This window comes from Oncorhynchus mykiss, chromosome 20 (assembly GCF_013265735.2).
Source record: "Oncorhynchus mykiss isolate Arlee chromosome 20, USDA_OmykA_1.1, whole genome shotgun sequence".
Lineage (NCBI taxonomy): Eukaryota > Metazoa > Chordata > Actinopteri > Salmoniformes > Salmonidae > Oncorhynchus > Oncorhynchus mykiss.
In genome coordinates, this window is record NC_048584.1 from 44,057,174 (window position 1) to 44,081,340 (window position 24,167).

The window sequence follows — 24,167 nt, forward strand, 5'->3', positions numbered from 1 at the left end:
CAGACAGACAGACAGACAGACAGACAGACAAAGAAAATGAATGAATCCAGGCAGACAGACAGACAGACAGACAGACAGACAGACAGACAGACAAAGAAAATGAATGAATCCAGGCAGTCAGACAGACAGACAGACAGACAGACAGACAGACAGACAGACAGACAGACAGGCAGTCAGACAGACAGACAGACAGACAGACAGACAGACAGACAGACAGACAGACAGACAGACAGACAGACAGACAGACAAAGAAAATTAATGAATCCAGGGCAGTTTACTGGAAATCCAGTTCCTCTTTATTATAAAGTGGTGGCCATCGACATTCTGTGGAGGTATCTTCCTTTTTTAACAATATTATTGTGACATTTTCCAATTCAAACAAAACATCAGCAAACATGGAAGGTGTGATATCAACGGTATGCTTAAAATCACATGATTGTTCTGGAACAGAGTCAATAGACACAAGATACCACAAATAAAAGCACATTCAAAGATGATACCAGGATCCCAAGATACAGGAAATGCATGTGAATTTGTATAAATCGTGGAGCAGTCACGTCTGGAAAAATGTAAAATGTATCAACTACATGAGTAACTATTTCATTGACCAAGGCATGTTTCTACAAAGACCAAATCAACTACCACACTCTGTCGTTGGACAGTTCAGTTGGAGACACCGGCAGTGGGCTGCTTCTGTGTTTTGAACAGACCTGGGTTCAAGAACTATTCAAAATAATTCTAAATACTTTTGCTGTGCTTGACTGAGCTTGCCTGTTGCAATCAGTAGAAAATCCCTAAATGTTCAAAAACCTGCCCACCTGGCACTCTTAAGCAGCCTTAAGCAAACGCTGAAACTATCTGAAGGATTTGGAATAGTATTTGAATCCAGGTCTGGTTTTGATTCCGTGTTGTACGGCGGCGTCAGGAGTCAGGACCTCAGACCTCTCTCCCCTCCAGTCTTTTAACGACTCCTCTCCCTCCCAGTTTATCGATGAAGACGGAGCTGTCTTTGGCGTCTGACATGTCGTTCACCTGCCACTCAAACTTCAGACCTGTGAAACACACGAGAACACAGCCAGTCAGTCAATTCTCTTATTTTTTTAAAAAGGAATGGGGCAGTCCCAATCCTAAACGTATTTTAGTTAGTTTATTGGAGCTGGGGGGAGTGTGGTGAAATAGGCAGGTTTCTACCCCATGCTGCGGTTCTGGAGGACCTTAGCATGCTAGACCACCCAAGGTCACTCGTCTACCATTTCTGTCATTCATCAGGCTCATGAGCGCTAGAATCCGCTGTTCATCAGGCTCATGAGTGCTAGAATCCGCTGTTCATCAGGCTCATGAGTGCTAGAATCCGCTGTTCATCAGGCTCATGAGCGCTAGAATCCGCTGTTCATCAGGCTCATGGCTCATGAGCGCTAGAATCCGCTGTTCATCAGGCTCATGAGCGCTAGAATCCGCTGTTCATCAGGCTCATGAGCGCTAGAATCCGCTGTTCATCAGGCTCATGAGCGCTAGAATCCGCTGTTCATCAGGCTCATGAGTGCTAGAATCCGCTGTTGAAACAATAACAAAGTGGACCCCGTCTCTGTTTTGGTAAAAAGCTGATGGACAGGCCTGGAGAAATGGAACCACTCTAATTCATAGACAGCGCTATGTATGCAAGGACTGACTATCCATGATATAAAAATTATAGTTTTATCCATGCTATGAGTCTATACAGTATTTGTTTACATTTATGTTGTTTACAAACATTGGAGTAAAACAATCTCATATTTTGGTAAGATCAGGGGCGTGTCCAGGGTGTGGTCCAGGGTGGCCAGTGTCCCCGTGAAATCTGATTGGCCACCCCAGTGCCCCCCCCCCCCTAGAAATTCAGAGATCTGATAGGTAGTCTCTGAATATATTGATCATTTTGATCAAAACACACATCGACAGCAAGACGCAATCTCACTGGAGAAAGCACCCAAGCTAGCGCAACAGCGCCCCTGTGTCTTAGTATGTGTTGACCTTGTGTCTGATGCTGTCCAGACAGAAAGACTAGGGCATGTCCAGACAGAAAGATTAGGGCATGTCCAGACAGAAAGACTAGGCATGTCCAGACAGAAAGACTAGGCATGTCCAGACAGAAAGACTAGGCATGTCCAGAAAGAAAGACTAGGGCATGTCCAGACAGAAAGACTAGGGCATGTCCAGACAGAAAGATTAGGGCATGTCCAGACAGAAAGACTAGGCATGTCCAGACAGAAAGACTAGGCATGTCCAGACAGAAAGACTAGGGCATGTCCAGACAGAAAAACTACGGCATGTCCAGACAGAAAGAGTAGGGCATGTCCAGACAGAAAGACTAGGGCATGTCCAGACAGAAAGACTAGGGCATGTCCAGACAGAAAGACTAGGGCATGTCCAGAAAGAAAGACTAGGGCATGTCCAGACAGAAAGACTAGGGCATGTCCAGACAGAAAGACTAGGCATGTCCAGACAGAAAGACTAGGGCATGTCCAGACAGAAAAACTACGGCATGTCCAGACAGAAAGAGTAGGGCATGTCCAGACAGAAAGACTAGGGCATGTCCAGACAGAAAGACTAGGGCATGTCCAGACAGAAAGACTAGGGCATGTCCAGAAAGAAAGACTAGGGCATGTCCAGACAGAAAGACTAGGGCATGTCCAGACAGAAAGACTAGGGCATGTCCAGACAGAAAGACTAGGGCATGTCCAGACAGAAAGACTAGGGCATGTCCAGACAGAAAGACTAGGCATGTCCAGACAGAAAGACTAGGCACGTCCAGACAGAAAGACTAGGACTATGTTGTTTCACTGTCCAGACAGCATCAGATACATGGTCTACACATACTGAGACAGAGAGTTGCTGTTTCACTGTCCAGACAGCATCAGATACATGGTCTCCACATACTGAGACAGAGAGGTGCTGTTTCACTGTCCAGACAGCATCAGATACATGGTCTACACATACTGAGACAGAGAGGTGCTGTTTCACTGAGACAGAAAGACTAGGGCATGTCCAGACAGAAAGACTAGGGCATGTCCAGACAGAAAGACTAGGGCATGTCCAGACAGAAAGACTAGGGCATGTCCAGACAGAAAGACTAGGCATGTCCAGACAGAAAGACTAGGCACGTCCAGACAGAAAGACTAGGACTATGTTGTTTCACTGTCCAGACAGCATCAGATACATGGTCTACACATACTGAGACAGAGAGTTGCTGTTTCACTGTCCAGACAGCATCAGATACATGGTCTCCACATACTGAGACAGAGAGGTGCTGTTTCACTGTCCAGACAGCATCAGATACATGGTCTACACACACTGAGACAGAGAGGTGCTGTTTCACTGTCCAGACAGCATCAGATACATGGTCTACACACACTGAGACAGAGAGGTGCTGTTTCACTGTCCAGACAGCATCAGATACATGGTCTACACACACTGAGACAGAGAGGAGCTGTTTCACTGTCCAGACAGCATCAGATACATGGTCTACTCATACTGAGACAGAGAGGTGCTGTTTCACTGTCCAGACAGCATCAGATACATGATCTACACATACCTAGACAGAGAGGTGCTGTTTCACTGTCCAGACAGCATCAGATACATGGTCTACACATACTGAGACAGAGAGGTGCTGTTTCACTGTCCAGACAGCATCAGATACATGGTCTACACATACTGAGACAGAGAGATGCTGTTTCACTGTCCAGACAGCATCAGATACATGGTCTCCACATTCTGAGACAGAGAGTTGCTGTTTCACTGTCCAGACAGCATCAGATACATGGTCTCCACATACTGAGACAGAGAGGTGCTGTTTCACTGTCCAGACAGCATCAGATACATGGTCTACACACACTGAGACAGAGAGGTGCTGTTTCACTGTCCAGACAGCATCAGATACATGGTCTACACACACTGAGACAGAGAGGAGCTGTTTCACTGTCCAGACAGCATCAGATACATGGTCTACTCATACTGAGACAGAGAGGTGCTGTTTCACTGTCCAGACAGCATCAGATACATGATCTACACATACCTAGACAGAGAGGTGCTGTTTCACTGTCCAGACAGCATCAGATACATGGTCTACACATACTGAGACAGAGAGTTGCTGTTTCACTGTCCAGACAGCATCAGATACATGGTCTACACACACTGAGACAGAGAGTTGCTGTTTCACTGTCCAGACAGCATCAGATACATGGTCTACACATACTGAGACAGAGAGGTGCTGTCTGCCACGCTCGGATGCTTTCTCTGGTGAAATGGATTCAGCCTCTAGTAAATTGAATGAAAATTATGAAATACGGATTTAAGTTAGTTCCTTTTTTTAAATTGTCAAATATTTTGGGGAAGCCTGGTTTCCTTTGGCATCTATGAATACACGCTACTTTGTAGACTGAATGTGATTCCACGGATGGTGTTTTACTCGATGTCCCTTTCTATTTAAATGGCAGGTGCACAGTGCACTGTTCAGAGGCTGGACTTAGGTTACCTACTTAACCTGCTTTCTGAAGTGATTTGTTTGACGATCAGATGAAAACATCATGAGTTGTTTTTAGTTCATGACATAGTCAAAGATAATACAGTAAATTAGGCTAGATGTCCATCAAAATGGCTAGGCCAGATGTCCATCAAAATGGCTAGGCTAGATGTCCATCAAAATGGCTAGGCTAGATGTCCATCAAAATGTTGCAAGTGTGTGTAAAACTGGATGTCCTGTTGATGTCCCCTGGCCACCTTGTTCACCCTGACCACCTCATTCGCCCTGGCCACCTCATTCACCCAGGCCACCTCATTCGCCCTGGCCACCTCATTCACCCTGGCCACCTCATTCACCCTGGCCTCCTCATTCACCCTGGCCACCTCATTCACCCTGGCCACCTCATTCACCCAGGCCACCTCATTCACCCTGGCCACCTCATTCACCCTGGCCACCTCATTCGCCCTGGCCACTTCATTCGCCCTGGCCACCTCATTCGCCCTGGCCACCTCATTCGCCCTGGCCACCTCATTCGCCCTGGCCACCTCATTCGCCCTGGCCACCTCATTCGCCCTGGCCACCTCATTCACCCAGGCCACCTCATTCACCCTGGCCACCTCATTCACTCAGGCCACCTCATTCACCCTGACCACCTCATTTACCCAGGCCAACTCATTCACCCAGGCCAACTCATTCAACCTGGCCACCTCATTCACCCTGGCCACCTCATTCACCCAGGCCACCTCATTCACCCTGGCCACCTCATTCACCCAGGCCACCTCATTCACCCTGGCCACCTCATTCACCCTGGCCACCTCATTCACCCTGGCCACCTCATTCACCCTGGCCACCTCATTCACCCTGGCCACCTCATTCACCCTGGCCACCTCATTCACCCTGGCCACCTCATTCACCCAGGCCACCTCATTCACCCTGACCACCTCATTCACCCTGACCACCTCATTCACCCAGGCCACCTCATTCACCCTGGCCACCTCATTCTGGTACCCCTTGTATATAGCCAAGTTATCATCTACTAGGTACGGGTACCCCGTGTATATAGCCAAGTTATCATGGACTCAGTACTGGTACCCCGTGTCTATAGCCTGGTACCGCGTGTATATAGCCAAGTTATCATGGACTCAGTACTGGTACCCCGTGTATATATCCAAGTTATCATCTACTAGGTACTGGTACCCAGTGTATATATCCAAGTTATCATCTACTAGGTACGGGTACCCCGTGTATATAGCCAAGTTATCATGGACTCAGTACTGGTACCCCGTGTCTATAGCCTGGTACCCCGTGTATATAGCCAAGTTATCATGGACTCAGTACTGGTACCCCGTGTATATATCCAAGTTATCATCTACTAGGTACTGGTACCCAGTGTATATATCCAAGTTATCATCTACTAGGTACTGGTACCCCGTGTATATAGCCTGGTACCCCGTGTATATAGCCTGGTACCCCGTGTATATAGCCTGGTACCCCATGTATATAGCCTGGTACCCCGTGTATATAGCCTGGTACCCCGTGTATATAGCCTGGTACCCCGTGTATATAGCCTGGTACCCCGTGTATATAGCCTGGTACCCCGTGTATATAGCCTGGTAGCCTGGTACCCCGTGTATATAGCCTGGTACCCCGTGTATATAGCCTGGTACCCTGTGTATATAGCCTGGTACCCTGTGTATATAGCCTGGTACCCCGTGTATATAGCCTGGTAGCCTGTATATAGCCTGGTACCCTGTGTATATAGCCTGGTACCCTGTGTACATAGCCTGGTACCCTGTGTATATAGCCTGGTACCCCGTGTATATAGCCTGGTACCCCGTGTATATAGCCTGGTACCCTGTGTATATAGCCTGGTACCCCGTGTATATAGCCTGGTACCCTGTGTATATAGCCTGGTACCCCGTGTATATAGCCTGGTACCCTGTGTATATAGCCTGGTACCCTGTGTATATAGCCTGGTACCCTGTGTATATAGCCTGGTACCCCGTGTATATAGCCTGGTACCCTGTGTATATAGCCTGGTACCCAGTGTATATATCCAAGTTATCATCTACTAGGTACGGGTACCCCGTGTATATATCCAAGTTATCATCTACTAGGTACTGGTACCCCGTGTATATAGCCAAGTTATCATGGACTCAGTACTGGTACCCCGTGTATATAGCCAAGTTATCATGGACTCAGTACGGGTACCCCGTGTATATATCCAAGTTATCATCTACTCAGTACTGGTACCCCGTGTATATAGCCAAGTTATCATGGACTCAGTACTGGTACCCCGTGTATATAGCCTGGTACCCCGTGTATATAGCCTGGTACCCCGTGTATATAGCCTGGTACCCCGTGTATATAGCCTGGTACCCCATGTATATAGCCTGGTACCCCGTGTATATAGCCTGGTACCCCGTGTATATAGCCTGGTACCCCGTGTATATAGCCTGGTACCCTGTGTATATAGCCTGGTACCCCGTGTATATAGCCTGGTACCCCGTGTATATAGCCTGGTAACCCGTGTATATAGCCTGGTACCCCGTGTATATAGCCTGGTACCCCGTGTATATAGCCTGGTAGCCTGGTACCCCGTGTATATAGCCTGGTACCCCGTGTATATAGCCTGGTACCCTGTGTATATAGCCTGGTACCCCGTGTATATAGCCTGGTACCCCGTGTATATAGCCTGGTACCCCGTGTATATAGCCTGGTACCCCGTGTATATAGCCTGGTACCCCGTGTATATAGCCTGGTAGCCTGGTACCCCGTGTATATAGCCTGGTAGCCTGGTACCCCGTGTATATAGCCTGGTACCCCGTGTATATAGCCTGGTACCCCGTGTATATAGCCTGGTAGCCTGGTACCCCGTGTATATAGCCTGGTACCCCGTGTATATAGCCTGGTACCCCGTGTATATAGCCTGGTAGCCTGGTACCCCGTGTATATAGCCTGGTACCCCGTGTATATAGCCTGGTACCCTGTGTATATAGCCTGGTACCCCGTGTATATAGCCTGGTACCCCGTGTATATAGCCTGGTACCCCGTGTATATAGCCTGGTACCCCGTGTATATAGCCTGGTACCCCGTGTATATAGCCTGGTAGCCTGGTACCCCGTGTATATAGCCTGGTAGCCTGGTACCCCGTGTATATAGCCTGGTACCCCGTGTATATAGCCTGGTACCCCGTGTATATAGCCTGGTAGCCTGGTACCCCGTGTATATAGCCTGGTAGCCTGGTACCCCGTGTATATAGCCTGGTACCCCGTGTATATAGCCTGGTACCCTGTGTATATAGCCTGGTACCCCGTGTATATAGCCTGGTACCCCGTGTATATAGCCTGGTACCCCGTGTATATAGCCTGGTACCCCGTGTATATAGCCTGGTACCCCGTGTATATAGCCTGGTAGCCTGGTACCCCGTGTATATAGCCTGGTAGCCTGGTACCCCGTGTATATAGCCTGGTACCCCGTGTATATAGCCTGGTACCCTGTGTATATAGCCTGGTACCCCGTGTATATAGCCTGGTACCCCGTGTATATAGCCTGGTACCCCGTGTATATAGCCTGGTACCCCGTGTATATAGCCTGGTACCCCGTGTATATAGCCTGGTAGCCTGGTACCCCGTGTATATAGCCTGGTACCCCGTGTATATAGCCTGGTACCCCGTGTATATAGCCTGGTAGCCCGTGTATATAGCCTGGTACCCCGTGTATATAGCCTGGTACCCTGTGTATATAGCCTGGTACCCCGTGTATATAGCCTGGTACCCCGTGTATATAGCCTGGTACCCCGTGTATATAGCCTGGTACCCCGTGTATATAGCCTGGTACCCCGTGTATATAGCCTGGTAGCCTGGTACCCCGTGTATATAGCCTGGTAGCCTGGTACCCCGTGTATATAGCCTGGTACCCCGTGTATATAGCCTGGTACCCTGTGTATATAGCCTGGTACCCCGTGTATATAGCCTGGTACCCCGTGTATATAGCCTGGTACCCCGTGTATATAGCCTGGTACCCCGTGTATATAGCCTGGTACCCCGTGTATATAGCCTGGTAGCCTGGTACCCCGTGTATATAGCCTGGTAGCCTGTGTATATAGCCTGGTACCCTGTGTATATAGCCTGGTACCCCGTGTATATAGCCTGGTACCCCGTGTATATAGCCTGGTACCCCGTGTATATAGCCTGGTACCCTGTGTATATAGCCTGGTACACCGTGTATATAGCCTGGTACCCCGTGTATATAGCCTGGTACCCCGTGTATATAGCCTGGTACCCCGTGTATATAGCCTGGTACCCTGTGTATATAGCCTGGTAGCCTGTGTATATAGCCTGGTACCCCGTGTATATAGCCTGGTACCCCGTGTATATAGCCTGGTAGCCTGGTACCCCGTGTATATAGCCTGGTACCCCGTGTATATAGCCTGGTACCCCGTGTATATAGCCTGGTAGCCTGGTACCCCGTGTATATAGCCTGGTAGCCTGGTACCCCGTGTATATAGCCTGGTACCCCGTGTATATAGCCTGGTAGCCTGTGTATATAGCCTGGTACCCCGTGTATATAGCCTGGTACCCCGTGTATATAGCCTGGTAGCCTGGTACCCCGTGTATATAGCCTGGTACCCCGTGTATATAGCCTGGTACCCCGTGTATATAGCCTGGTAGCCTGGTACCCCGTGTATATAGCCTGGTAGCCTGGTACCCCGTGTATATAGCCTGGTACCCCGTGTATATAGCCTGGTACCCCGTGTATATAGCCTGGTAGCCTGGTACCCCGTGTATATAGCCTGGTACCCCGTGTATATAGCCTGGTACCCCGTGTATATAGCCTGGTAGCCTGGTACCCCGTGTATATAGCCTGGTAGCCTGGTACCCCGTGTATATAGCCTGGTACCCTGTGTATATAGCCTGGTACCCTGTGTATATAGCCTGGTACCCCGTGTATATAGCCTGGTACCCCGTGTATATAGCCTGGTACCCCGTGTATATAGCCTGGTAGCCTGGTACCCCGTGTATATAGCCTGGTAGCCTGGTACCCCGTGTATATAGCCTGGTACCCTGTGTATATAGCCTGGTACCCTGTGTATATAGCCTGGTACCCCGTGTATATAGCCTGGTACCCCGTGTATATAGCCTGGTAGCCTGGTACCCCGTGTATATAGCCTGGTAGCCTGGTACCCTGTGTATATAGCCTGGTACCCCGTGTATATAGCCTGGTACCCTGTGTATATAGCCTGGTACCCCGTGTATATAGCCTGGTACCCTGTGTATATAGCCTGGTACCCCGTGTATATAGCCTGGTAGCCTGTGTATATAGCCTGGTACCCTGTGTATATAGCCTGGTACCCTGTGTATATAGCCTGGTACCCTGTGTATATAGCCTGGTACCCCGTGTATATAGCCTGGTAGCCTGTGTATATAGCCTGGTACCCTGTGTATATAGCCTGGTACCCCGTGTATATAGCCTGGTACCCTGTGTATATAGCCTGGTACCCCGTGTATATAGCCTGGTAGCCTGTGTATATAGCCTGGTACCCTGTGTATATAGCCTGGTACCCTGTGTATATAGCCTGGTACCCTGTGTATATAGCCTGGTACCCCGTGTATATAGCCTGGTAGCCTGTGTATATAGCCTGGTACCCTGTGTATATAGCCTGGTACCCCGTGTATATAGCCTGGTACCCTGTGTATATAGCCTGGTACCCCGTGTATATAGCCTGGTAGCCTGTGTATATAGCCTGGTACCCCGTGTATATAGCCTGGTACCCTGTGTATATAGCCTGGTACCCCGTGTATATAGCCTGGTACCCTGTGTATATAGCCTGGTACCCCGTGTATATAGCCTGGTACCCCGTGTATATAGCCTGGTACCCCGTGTATATAGCCTGGTACCCCGTGTATATAGCCTGGTACCCTGTGTATATAGCCTGGTACCCCGTGTATATAGCCTGGTACCCTGTGTATATAGACAAGTTATGTGTATTTATTATTACGTGTTTTACTTTTCTATTATTTCTCTGTTTTCTTTCTCTCTGTATTGCTGGGAAACATTTCACCTGTTTACGAACATTTGATTTGATTTGTTTCAGGATTCATCTATAAATCCAACTGTGGATTATAGCTTTGAAAATGAGCGTATCTTTATTGGACAGATTCCCTGTTAAAGTCCATTTTCTTCCGTCTGGTGCCCAATGAACATATCCATCTGATTCTGGAAAGGAGATTATTTATTTAACCTATATTTAACTAAGAACAAATTCTTATTTTCAATGACGGCCTAGGAACAGTGGGTTAACTGCCTGTTCAGGGGCAGAACGACAGATCGTCAGCTCGGGGATTTGAACTTGCAACCTTTCGGTTACGAGTCCAACGCTCTAACCACTAGGCTACCTGCTCTAACCACTAGGCTACCCTGCCGCCTCATGAGATGAGGTTGAACGTTTTTGAAAGACACCCCGTACCCTCTTACCTTGGAACTTTGCTTTAATGTATTGCTTTGAGCTGGCGTATTTCATCTTCTTCTTGATCGTTGAGTGTTCTGGAGCCCTGCGATTCAAACAGAAGAATACTACGTTTAGAAAGTACTCCCAAACATTCTGCCTTGAGTCAATTAACAAATCCTCTCTCTCACACACACACACGTCCTCCATTCAATATGGCCGACATGGTATTGTTATTCATGGCGTACAGTCCATGTAATTCTAACTCTACGGTCCAACCTAACACATGATCTATAGTCCACCTTCCTTGGGGCTGTCCTTGCTCTCCCAGGAACAGTCATACTGGGTTAATTATTGTAATCTATTCATTCAAACTCTTTTTAACCTATGTTATTCTCACTTTTTAGCCAACCTACCACATGATGAAGACCAGGTCCTCTTTGGGGCTGTCCTTGCTCTCCCAGGAACAGTCGTACAGTGTTAGTGATTCTAACTCTATGGTCCAACCTACCACATGATGAAGACCAGGTCCTCTTTGGGGCTGTCCTTGCTCTCCCAGGAACAGTCGTACAGGGCATAGCGGCAGTCATCTGTCGGCATCATGTTGACGATCTTCCTGAATACGTCCTCCTCCCCGTTCAGGTCCTTGACCTTAATTGATTGGTAATTGATTAATTGATAACAAATTACATAGAGCTTTTTCCAGATATTCACGTTATTAACCCTAACCCCAATTATAATAGTAAGAAAGTTCGGACATTGCGGTTTCTGCATAATTATATGGCAGCCATGTTAGCGCCCAATTACATTATACAGAATGTTCTGAATTTTAAACAATGCTACGTGTAACTGAATGTTTAGGATTAGAACAAGGTAGCAAACACCTGTCATGAATGGATAAAAGGAATTCATTAAAGGCACTAACATGGAGCCCATTCTATAAGTTGCCCGAACGCTCCGATTGCTTACAAAATGTCACCCTATTTCCTACGGGGGCGGCAGGTAGCCTGGAGGGTAGGAGCGTTAACCCACTGTTCCCTGGGGGGCTGCTTTAAGGCAGCCCCCCCCCTGCACCTCTCTGGTTCAGAGGGCTTGGGTTAAATGTGGAAGACACATTTCAGTTGAATGCATTCAGTTGTACAACTGACTAGGTATCCCCCCTTTCCTAAATAGTTCACTACTTTTGAACAGAGCTTTATGAGATTTAGGATGCAGCCCATAAATTCTTTCTGTGATTCCTCGCATCCTACTGCCTTGACCGTCTCAGTAGTATGGGGGGGGGGGGGGGGGGGGGGGGGGAGAAGGCCCCTCCCCTTGGACCTTCTTCTCCAATTAATAATGAGAACGAAGCGAGGAGAGACGATGCAAGGAATCAAGGTAATAGGAATTGAGAAAGGGCTTAAAATGCCTAAACACTTGGTCCTCTGGATCTCAGTTGGTACAACATGGCGCTTGCAATGTCAGGATAGAGGGATCGATTCCCCCGGACCATCTATATGTTAAACAAATTATGTGCATATAACTACGTCACTTTGGATAAAAGTGTCTGCTAAATGTCCTATATTATTAACTGATAATTATATACTATTATTCATGCCACTTCTGACCTTCAGGCATTTGTCCTCGTCCACGATGATACATTTCCCATCGTCGCTGATCTTGAAGAGCACCAGTTTCAGCTGCTCCTGCTTGTCAGCCCCCTGGAGGCGAACCCTGATCTTGTCAAACGTGTGAACGACGTCATCGTGGACCGCTATTCCAGAGGCCTGGTCACAAAGGAGAGAAGAAGAATTAGAACAAGAAGAAGAATTCAATGGTCACATAGGAGAGAAGGACAAGAAGAAGAAGAAGACGTTTACATGTCGTTCAGCATAGGAGGCTTATTGGAGCTGTCATTTGTGACTGAGAATGTGCTTTAAAACAATGTACACGTGTTGATTGCTAGGCAAACAAATACAATTATTTCTTGAAACATTATAAACGAGGTCTAGTTGTGGCCACAATCGACTACATTTTGAACGACTCTTGGTGGAATGCATTGCTTGACTGCCATGAGGGTGATAAGTACAGTCGTTTGCGAACTGCAACCCCCCCCCCCCCAAACGATTCGTTCTCGGGTTCGAGTTTGTTGAGCATAGGCTGTGCATGTTTTACTTCTAGAAAGCTGTGTCCATCATAACATTCAATAATCCATTAATTTCATAAATTCTTGCACCATGTGATCAATGATCAATAGTTCGCAAACAACATAAATGCCTGATATGTAAAGAAACGTCCTCTCACCGTTAACTATGTTGGCTGAAAATAAACTTAGCATGAGTAAATATTTGTATGAACATAAGATTCAACAACTGAGACAAACTGAACAAGTTCCACAGACATGTGGCTAACCGAAACGGAATAATGTGTCCCTGAACAAAGGGTTGGGAGGGTCAAAATCAAAAGTAACAGTCAGTATCTGGTGTGGCCACCAGCTGCATTAAGTACTGCAGTGCATCTCCTCCTCATGATGCACCAGATTTGCCAGTTCTTGCTGTGAGATGTTATCCCATTCTTCCACCAAGGCACCTGCAACCTTCTGGGGGGGATGGCCCTAGCCCTCACCCTCGGATCCAACAGGTCCCAGACGTGCTCAATGGGATTGAGATCCGGGCTCTTCGCTGGCCATGGCAGAACACTGACATTCCTTACTTGCAGGAAATCACTCACAGAACGACCAGTATGGCTGGTGGCATTGTCATGCTGGAGGGCCATGTCAGGATGAGCCTGCAGGAAGGGTACCACATGAGGGAGGATGATGTCTTCCCTGTAATGCACAGCGTTGAGATTGCCTGCAATGACAACAAGCTCAGTCCGATGAAGCTATGACACACTGCCCCAGACCATGACGAACCCTCCGCCTCCAAATCAGGTACAGGCCTCAGTGTAACGCTCATTCCTTCGACGATAAATTCAAATCCGACCATCACCCCTGGTGAGACAAAACCACGACTCGTCGGTGAAGAGCACTTTTTGCCAGTCCTGCCTGGTCCTGCGATGGTGGGTTTGTGCCCATAGGTGACGTTGTTGCCGGTGATGTCTAGTGAGGACCAGCCTTACTACAGGCCTACAAGCCCTCAGTCCAGCCTCTGTCAGGCTATTGCAGACAGTCTGTGCACTGATGGAGGGATTGTGCGTTCCTGGTGTAACTCAGGCAGTTGTTGTTGCCATCCTGTACCTGTCCCGAAGGTGTGATGTTCGGATGTTCCGATCCTGTGCAGGTGTTGTTACACGTGGTCTGTCACTGCGAGGACGATCAGCTGTCCGTCTTATCTCCCTGTAGCGCTGTCTTAGGCGTCTCAACATATGGGCATTGCAATTTATTGCCCTGGCCACATCTGCAGTCTTCATGCCTCCTTGCAGCATGCCTAAGGCACGTCCACGCAGATGAGCAGGAACTCTGGGCATCTTTCTTTTGGTGTTTTTCAGAGTCAGTAGAAAGGCCTCTTTAGTGTACTAAGTTTTCACAACTGTGACCTTAATTGCCTACCGTCTGTAAGCTGTTAGTGTCTTAACGACCGTTCCACAGGTGCATGTTAATTCATTGTTTATGGTTCATTGAACAAGCATGGGAAACAGTGTTTAAACCCTTTACAATGAAGATCTGTGAAGTTATTTTGATTTTTACGAATTATCTTTGAAAGACAGGATCCTGAAAAAGTTTATTTTTTTGCTGAGACTACAACACAAGCCAGTGTTGTAGTCGAGTCACTAAATCTTGAGGCAGAGCAGTCCCAAATCTCCTGTGCTCAAATCCGAGTCGAGTCACGAGTCCCTATGGCTGAAGTCTGAGTTGAGTCCAAGTCCTAATCACCAATGGTCGAGTCACGAGTCAAGTCCCTATGGCTGAAGTCTGAGTGCTCAAGTCTGAGTCACTGGGTCTGAATTCAAACAAAATGTCCCACATTAATATTGGTTTATGTGCACAAAGCAAAAACAAATGATTCAGTTTTTTTGTTGTTGACATATTTTGTATTTTGGTTGCTGCTGTTTTTTTGTTCGCATGTATTACTTGTTGCTCGTCTGTTGTTAGATTCACACCTCTCTTGATTTGGCCAGGATTTGGTAGAAGAAATCTGCCCAGCAACAACCCGCTTGCAATTTTGAGAATTTTGTGCAGAGTTTGCCAATCAAGAAGTGATTTGAATCTCTGGTGGGTAGCCTGAACTCATAGCCGGTTATCTAGTCATGAGTTAGTTTGAAAAGACGAGGGTGATTTCTCTAAATCGGCAGTCAGAGGCTGCAAGCAATAAATGCCACTCGCTAAATCTCCTCACCCACTTGAAGAAGTGTTGATCACTATGTACCGCGGCACCTTTTAAAACACCACAGAAGAAGCCAAAATTTCTCAACAGGGATGTTATCAGTGTTCCCATCCACCAACTAGTTGTCAAACCTGTCTTTAATACTTGATAAGTAGCCAGTAACTTCTGGAAAAGAAAAACGTAACACCAAGACTAGTTTAATTGTTTGATATTTATCTTCATATATACAGTTGTCTCCCTCCAAATATTGTATATTGGGTTCAGGTCTGGAGACTGGCTAGGCCACACCAGGACCTTGAGAGGACCTCCAGGACCTTCTTACGGAGCCACTCCTTAGTTGCCCTGGCTGTGTGTTTCAGGTCGTTGCCATGCTGGAAGACCTGCAGGATCTTAATCCATGACGGCGTAGTGTGCTACTAATGGTTTTCTTTGAGACTGTGGTCCCAGCTCTCTTCAGGTCATTGACCAGGTCCTGCCGTGTAGTTCTGGGCTGATCCCTCACCTTCCTCATAATCATTGATGCCCCACGAGGTGAGATCTTGCATGGAGCCCCAGACCGAGGGTGATTGACCGTCATCTTGAACTTCTTCCATTTTCTAATAATTGCGCCAACAGATGTTGCCTTCTCACCAAGCTGCTTGCCTATTGTCCTGTAGCCCATCCCAGCCTTGTGCAGGTCTACAATTGTACCCCTGATGTCCTTACACAGCTCTCTGGTCTTGGCCATTGTGGAGAGGTTGGAGTCTGTTTGATTGAGTGTGTGGACAGGTGTCTTTTATACAGGTAACGAGTTCAAACAGGTGCAGTTAATACAGGTAATGAGTGGAGAACAGGAGGGCTACTTAAAGAAAAACTAACAGGTCTGTGAGAGTCGGAATTCTTACTGGTTGGTCGGTGATCAAATACTTATGTCATGCAATAAAATGCAAATTAATTACTTCAAAATCATACAATGTGATTTTCGGGATTTTTGTTTTAGATTCCGTGTCTCACAGTTGAAGTGTACCTATGATAAAAAATTACAGACCTCTACATGCTTTGTAAGTTGGAAAACCTGCAAAATCGGCAGTGTATCAAATACTTGTTCTCCCCACTGTATATATATCACCACGGAATGATTTGAAATACCGAACATTAATACACTAGCAGCACCCATTCAGTTGATATAGATAGACGGCGAACCCATTCACTAGCCTGGATTTTGAATCATGCATGGAGAGACTAGAGTCCGTGCAATCCTGAATCCTTGGGCTGTCCCTACACCTTAGCTTAGTTATTTTATTCAAACCAACGCTTTTTAACATTTCTCGTTTTTTTTTGTTGTTCTCATCTGTTCATGAACCTGATTTGAATTGTACGTGTACTTGATTTTGTTTATTTATTATTTTATATATATATATATACATATACACACAGTGAGGGGAAAAAGTAATACAATTAAAATAAATACTTATTTCCCTCATTAAAATGCAAATCAATTTATAACATTTTTGACATGCGTTTTTCAGGATTTTTTTGTTGTTGTTCTGTCTCTCACTGTTCAAATAAACCTACCATTAAAATTATAGACTGATCATTTCTTTGTCAGTGGGCAAACGTACGAAATCAGCAGGGGATCAAATACTTTTTCCCCTCACTGTACATATATGTACAATGTCACTTCATTGCTTTCCAATGTTACTTATTTAATGACTATGTTGTCATTGCACTGTGTGAGAAGCACATGACAATAAAATTAGATTTGACTGGATTTGATTCTGGAGACCAGGACTGGACCTTTCCTTATCGGATAGATTCTGTACACACATCATTTACACTTCTCTTCAAACGGCACCCAATGTATCTTCATTAATAAAGATCTATAAACATATCTGAAAGTAAGTGACGACAGGGAGTAGGCATGCTGCTGGCTTCACGCTGGAAAAAAGAGGCCTAGTTTTTGTTCCAGAGTGAAAACTTAAAGGGAGACGAGGAAGTGGGAGGGAAGAGTGAGACAACACATTCAAAGATGGCCTACTCTTCAATACTCAAGGGGACAGACAGACAATAGCTAGACAATACTATTGTTTTTGATTTTGTACGGCAGTTTGTGTTTCTTAACCAGGCAAAGCTAAATAGTAGGCTGGTGACTACAGGTTACAGTGAAGCAAGCGAGTCGCCTGCGCGACGTCGTGCAGAGTTGGGGAAGCTACTCTGGAAATATAAGTTAACCAATTACATCACACTGGAAAAAGGTTAAGCAACACTAAAGCTACCCTTAAGAAAAAATATAGTTTACTTAACTAAAGTAGTTTACTAAAATCCAAACTACTTTGTGATAAATTATCATATCTGAATCTGAAACGTTGTAGAATGAAAATTGCAAAAACAGATCTGTTGTCAGATGAAACACATAATGTGACATTTATCCTATTAAACACAAAAATTATGTTTCAAGTGAAAATTTGGCAGAGGGCTGATGCTAAAATAGAAGGGTGAAGTCATTCAATCATTTCCTTTCTGTTGTTGTAGAACTAGTGTGTAGTTCCAGTAGTTATCTACACAGCTACATGGCAAAAAACAATGAACTACTGAAAACCCGGAACCGGAGCCTGGCACTCATCACTGTTTCTCTGCAGATCATCATCTGATGCTGAGGTAAGTCCTTCACACTGAGAACAGATCCTCTCATTGCTCTGCAGATCACCATCTGATGCTGAGGTAAGTCCTTCACACTGCTAGCTAGACAACAGATCACTCACTGCTCTGCAGATCACCATCTGATGCTGAGGCAAGTCCTTTACACTGAGAACAGATCCCTCACTGCTCTGCAGATCACCATCTGACCGCTGAGGTAAGTCCTTCACACTGCTAGCTAGACAACAGATCCCTCACTGCTCTGCAGATCACCATCTGACCGCTGAGGTAAGTCCTTCACACTGCTAGCTAGACAACAAAACCCTCACTGCTCTGCAGATCACCATCTGATGCTGAGGTAAGTCCTTCACACTGCTAGCTAGACAACAGATCCCTCACTGCTCTGCAGATCACCATCTGACCGCTGAGGTAAGTCCTTCACACTGCTAGCTAGACAACAAAACCCTCACTGCTCTGCAGATCACCATCTGATGCTGAGGTAAGTCCTTCACACTGAGAACAGATCCCTCACTGCTCTGCAGATCACCATCTGATGCTGAGGTAAGTCCTTCACACTGCTAGCTAGACAACAGATCACTCACTGCTCTGCAGATCACCATCTGACCGCTGAGGTAAGTCCTTCACACTGCTAGCTAGACAACAGATCACTCACTGCTCTGCAGATCACCATCTGATGCTGAGGTAAGTCCTTCACACTGCTAGCTAGACAACAGATCCCTCACTGCTCTGCAGATCACCATCTGATGCTGAGGTAAGTCCTTCACACTGAGAACAGATCCCTCACTGCTCTGCAGATCACCATCTGACCGCTGAGGTAAGTCCTTCACACTGCTAGCTAGACAACAGATCCCTCACTGCTCTGCAGATCACCATCTGATGCTGAGGTAAGTCCTTCACACTGACAACAAAACCCTCACTGCTCTGCAGATCACCATCTGATGCTGAGGTAAGTCCTTCACACTGACAACAAAACCCTCACTGCTCTGCAGATCACCATCTGACCGCTGAGGTAAGTCCTTCACACTGCTAGCTAGACAACAGATCCCTCACTGCTCTGCAGATCACCATCTGATGCTGAGGTAAGTCCTTCACACTGCTAGCTAGACAACAGATCCCTCACTGCTCTGCAGATCACCATCTGACCGCTGAGGTAAGTCCTTCACACTGCTAGCTAGACAACAGATCCCTCACTGCTCTGCAGATCACCATCTGATGCTGAGGTAAGTCCTTTACACTGACAACAAAACCCTCACTGCTCTGCAGATCACCATCTGATGCTGAGGTAAGTCCTTCACACTGCTAGCTAGACAACAGATCCCTCACTGCTCTGCCGATCACCATCTGATGCTGAGGCAAGTCCTTCACACTGCTAGCTAGACAACAGATCCCTCACTGCTCTGCAGATCACCATCTGACTGCTGAGGTAAGTCCTTCACACTGATAGCTAGACAACAGATCCCTCACTGCTCTGCAGATCACCATCTCTATTACACAGGAACCAAGAGTAACCTATGCAGCTAACGTAGCCCCCAATTCATCCAAAATATGTTCAATTGGGGTTGAGGTCAGGGCTCTGTGCAGGCCAGTCAAGTTCTTCCACACCGATCTCAACAAACCATTTCTGTATGGATCTTGTTTTGTGCACGGGGGCATTGTCATGCTGAAACAGGAAGGGCCTTTCCCAAACTGTTGCCACAAAGTTGGAAGCACAGAATCGTCTAGAATGTCATTGTTTGCTGTAGCGTTAAGATTTCCCTTCACTGGAACTAAGGGGCCTAGCCCGAACCATGAAAAACCGACCCAGACTATTATTCCTCCTCCACCAAACTTTACAGTTGGCACTATACATTGGGGCAGGTAGCGATCTCCTGGCATCTGACAAACCCAGATTCGTCCGACGGACTGCCAGATGGTGAAGAATGATTCATGACTACAGAGAACGCGTTTCCTCTGCTCCAGAGTCCAATGGCGGTGAGCTTTACACCACTCCAGCCGACCGATTGTGTGCGTCTCCTCGGGCCATGGAAACCCATTACATGAAGCTCCTCACGAACAGGACGGTTCAGGCTGTGGCTCTGTATAGTTTCCCTCTGAATGGCGGAGGACGGTTCAGGCTGTGGCTCTGCGTAGTTTCCTTCTGAATGGGGGAGGACGGTTCAGACTGTGGCTCTGTGTAGTTTCCCTCTGAATGGGGGAGGACGGTTCAGGCTGTGGCTCTGCGTAGTTTCCCTCTGAATGGGGGAGGACGGTTCAGACTGTGGCTCTGTGTAGTTGCCCTCTGAATGGGGGAGGACGGTTCAGACTGTGGCTCTGTGTAGTGTTCCTCTGAATGGCGGAGGACGGTTCAGGCTGTGGCTCTGTATAGTTTCCCTCTGAATGGGGGAGGACGGTTCAGGCTGTGGCTCTGTGTAGTGTCCCTCTGAATGGGGGAGGACGGTTCAGGCTGTGGCTCTGTGTAGTGTCCCTCTGAATGGGGGAGGACGGTTCAGGCTGTGGCTCTTGACAATTAGGATCTTTCTGTAATAAGCTTCCATTAGTATAATATAGTACATGGAGTATAGAGAGAGAAAGATACAGTTGAAGTTGAAGGTTTACATACACCTTAGCCAACCGTGCTTCACGGTTGGGATGGTGTTCTTCGGCTTGCAAGCCTCCTCCTCTTTCCTCCAAACATAACAATGGTCTTAATGACCAAACAGTTCTATTTTCGTCAGACCAGGGGACATTTCTCCCAAAATTACGATCTTTGTCCCCATGTGCAGTTGCAAACCGTAGTCTGGCTTTTTTATGGCGGTTTTGGAGCAGTGGCTTCTTCCTTGCTGAGCGGTCTTTCAAAATACATTCACAGGTACACCTCCAATTGACTCAAATGATGTCAATTAGCCTATCAGAAGCTTCTAAAGCCATGACATCATTTTCTGTCATTTTCCAAGCTGTTTGAAAGTCTAGGCAATCCCGCTAGCGGGACAACTTCCGGTGAAATTGGAGGGCGCACAATTCAAAGAAATAATCATAAAAATTATGGATATTAAACAATTAGGTACATACAAGTGTCTTATATCAGTTTAAAGCTTAAATTATTGTTAATCTAACTGCATTGTCCGATTTACAGTAGCCATTACAGGGAAAGCATGCCATGCGATTGTTTGAGGACGGCGTCCCACATCAAAATATTTTTCCACCGGCACAGGTTTCATAAATATAAATATTCACTTACTTTTTGAAAGTTTTCCTCTGATTTGTCATCCAAAGGGTCCCAGCTATAACATGTAGTGTCGTTTTGTTAGATAAAACAGTTCTTTATATCCCAAAAAGTCAGTTTAGTTGGCGCCATCGATTTGAGTAATCCACTCATTCAACATGCAAAGAAAGGAATCTGAAAATCTACCCCTAAACTTTGTTTCAACAAGTCAAAATACGTTTCTATTTACTCCTCAGATTCCCTAAAATGTAATCAAACTATAATATTTATATCAGATAGAAGTATGTTCAATAGGAAACCGATTCTAGCAGGTTTGTCTTGTCTTCATCGCGCACCCAAACTCAAATTTCCAAGACTGTGTCCCTGTACTAGAACTCATATTTCTTATTCGTTTTGGAAGTTACGAGCCTGAAACCTTGAACATAGACTGCTGACACCCTGTGGAAGCCACCGGAATTGCATCCTGGGAGCTAGAATTCAGAATGCACCCATACGTTCCATTGTAAGAGCATGGTCATTTCTCCTACCATATCTATTGTGTTATAGTCTCCTACATTATTTTAACACAAAGTGTTTTATATCCAATGGTACCAATTCTATGCATATCCTGGCTTCAGGGCCTGAACAACAGGCAGTTTACCCTGGGCACGTCAGTCAGATGGAAATTGAGAAAAAAAGGAGCCCTAAACTTTTGACCCACTAGAATTGTGATACAGTGAATTATCCGTGAAATAATCTGTCTGTAAACAATTGTTAGAAAAATGACTTGTGTCATACACAAAGTAGATTGCCAAAACTATAGTTTGTTAACAAGACATTTGTGGAGTGGTTGAAAAACAAGTTTTAATGACTCCAACCTAAGTGTATGTAAACTTCCGACTTCAACTGTACATGGAGTATAGTGAGAGAGAAATACATGGAGTATAGAGAGAGAAATACATGGAGTATAGAGAGAGAGAGTATTATTGGGCCCATGTTAACAAAGAGTCTCAGCGTAGGTGTGCTGATCTAGGATCAGGCCCCCTGGTCAATACATTGATGAACTAAAAGGCCAAACTGACCCTAGATTAGTCAGCACGCTTTGTGAATACAGGCCCTGATCTGTGTGAATACAGGCGCCGATCTGTGTGAATACAGGCCCTGATCTTTGTGAATACAGGCCCAGATCTTTGTGAATACAGGCCCAGATATTTGTGAATACAGGCCCGATCTGTGTGAATACAGGCCCAGATCTTTGTGAATACAGGCCCAGATCTTTGTGAATACAGGCCCGATCTGTGTGAATACAGGCCCAGATCTTTGTGAATATAGGCCCGATCTATGTGAATACAGGCCCGATCTGTGTGAATACAGGCCCTGATCGGTGTGAATACAGGCCCTGATCTTTCACAGTGACTTTCTTAGTCTCTCTCTTGGCATACATAGTTTCCTTGTGAGTGTTCTAGGCCTCTGTCGGCCACATTCCTGGAGACAGGAGGAACAAGTCCGAACTAGTCGTAGAACCGCCCTGGTGACGCCAAAACACAGGGAGCTGGTTGTATAACTAATGTCACCCTATTCCCTACATTGTGCACTACTTTAGACCAGGGCACATAGAACCCTATTCCCTATATATAGTGCAGTACTTTAGACCAGGGCACATAGAACCCTAATTCCCTATGTGGAGTGCACTACTTTAGACCAGGGCACATACAACCCTATTCCCTATATAGAGTGCACTACTTTTGGCAGTTCGAATGCCCCCCTAAACCTTTTATATTCCTTACTTACAGAAGAATCCAAAACATATTGTAAGACAAAAGCTGGACGTCGTGAATGTCAAAAGAGACTAAGATTCAGGATAGATCCCCACTGAGGTTTCAAGTGTCATGTTGTTAGAATTATCAGTGTGGTATCGGTGAATATTGGGCCGGAGAGATATATTATATATATATTATAGATATATTATAGATATATTATAGATATATTATAGATATATTATAGATATATTATATATATATTATAGATATATTATAGATATATTATAGATATATTATATATATTTAGATATATTATAGATATATTATATATATTTAGATATATTATAGATATATTATAGATATATTATAGATATATTATAGATATATTATAGATATATTATAGATATATTATAGATATATTATAGATATATTATATATATATTATAGATATATTATAGATATATTATAGATATATTATAGATATATTATAGATATATTATAGATATATTATAGATATATTATAGATATATTATAGATATATTATAGATATATTATAGATATATTATAGATATATTATATATATTTAGATATATTATAGATATATTATAGATATATTATAGATATATTATAGATATATTATAGATATATTATAGATATATTATAGATATATTATATATATTTAGATATATTATATTTTATTATATTGTATACTGTCCATTTCGATACGTTATTTTAAAACCTATTCTCTCAGTTTCATAACATAAGACATATTTCCTAACCTCTAACCCCACATTATATAGTAACACTGAGAATATGTTGGTTTAGGAAGCGCCATCGATGCAAAAAACATCCCAGTACTCACCATTTACACTGCTGTGAAGAAAGTAGACAGGAGAAGGACGACGATAGGTGTATCCAGCGCTTCTTTGGTCGAGGGAAAGAAAAAGCAGGTAGAAAAAGTGGGAGGTTGGATTGCAGTGGTACACACCCGTCAGCTTCCTGTTTTCCCCTCTGACAGCAAACGTAGCCTGGGGATAGGCCAGTTTCCTGTAAAAAAAAAACAGGTATATTAAAATAGGTAAGAACACTAGAAGGCTCTTTGTTGTTGCTCTCTGCTCAGTGCAACTCAATTTATAAACACTAACTTATCACAATGCTAATAAAGTCATAAGTTACCTGACTATGTACACTGAACAAAAAAAACACACACAAAAAATATATATATATAAAAACGCAACATGCAACAATTTCAAAGATTTTATATAAGGAAATCAGTCAATTTAAATCAATTCATTAGGCCCTAATTTTTGGATTCCACATGACTGAGAATACAGACATGCAT

General features: G+C 45.2%; 1 protein-coding gene across 2 annotated transcripts; it reads right to left on the bottom strand.

Moving 5' to 3' along the window:
• Positions 1-273: 273 nt before the first annotated feature.
• On the bottom strand, positions 274-23,869 carry LOC110499513 (cofilin-2). 2 transcript variants are annotated; one of them, XM_021576647.2, is made up of 5 exons: positions 23,688-23,869; positions 12,551-12,709; positions 11,455-11,594; positions 10,973-11,049; positions 274-1,052 (listed from the first exon to the last, which is right to left on the bottom strand). In XM_021576647.2, exons 1-5 carry the CDS (start codon positions 23,688-23,690, stop codon positions 937-939), a joined length of 495 nt encoding a protein of 164 aa, XP_021432322.2. In that variant the 5' UTR covers positions 23,691-23,869; the 3' UTR covers positions 274-936. The 2 variants fall into 2 exon arrangements, 1 of the variants encoding a protein (XP_021432322.2); XR_005038027.1 differs by lacking the exons at positions 11,455-11,594; positions 12,551-12,709; positions 23,688-23,869 and adding an exon at positions 11,360-11,429.
• Positions 23,870-24,167: the final 298 nt, after the last annotated feature.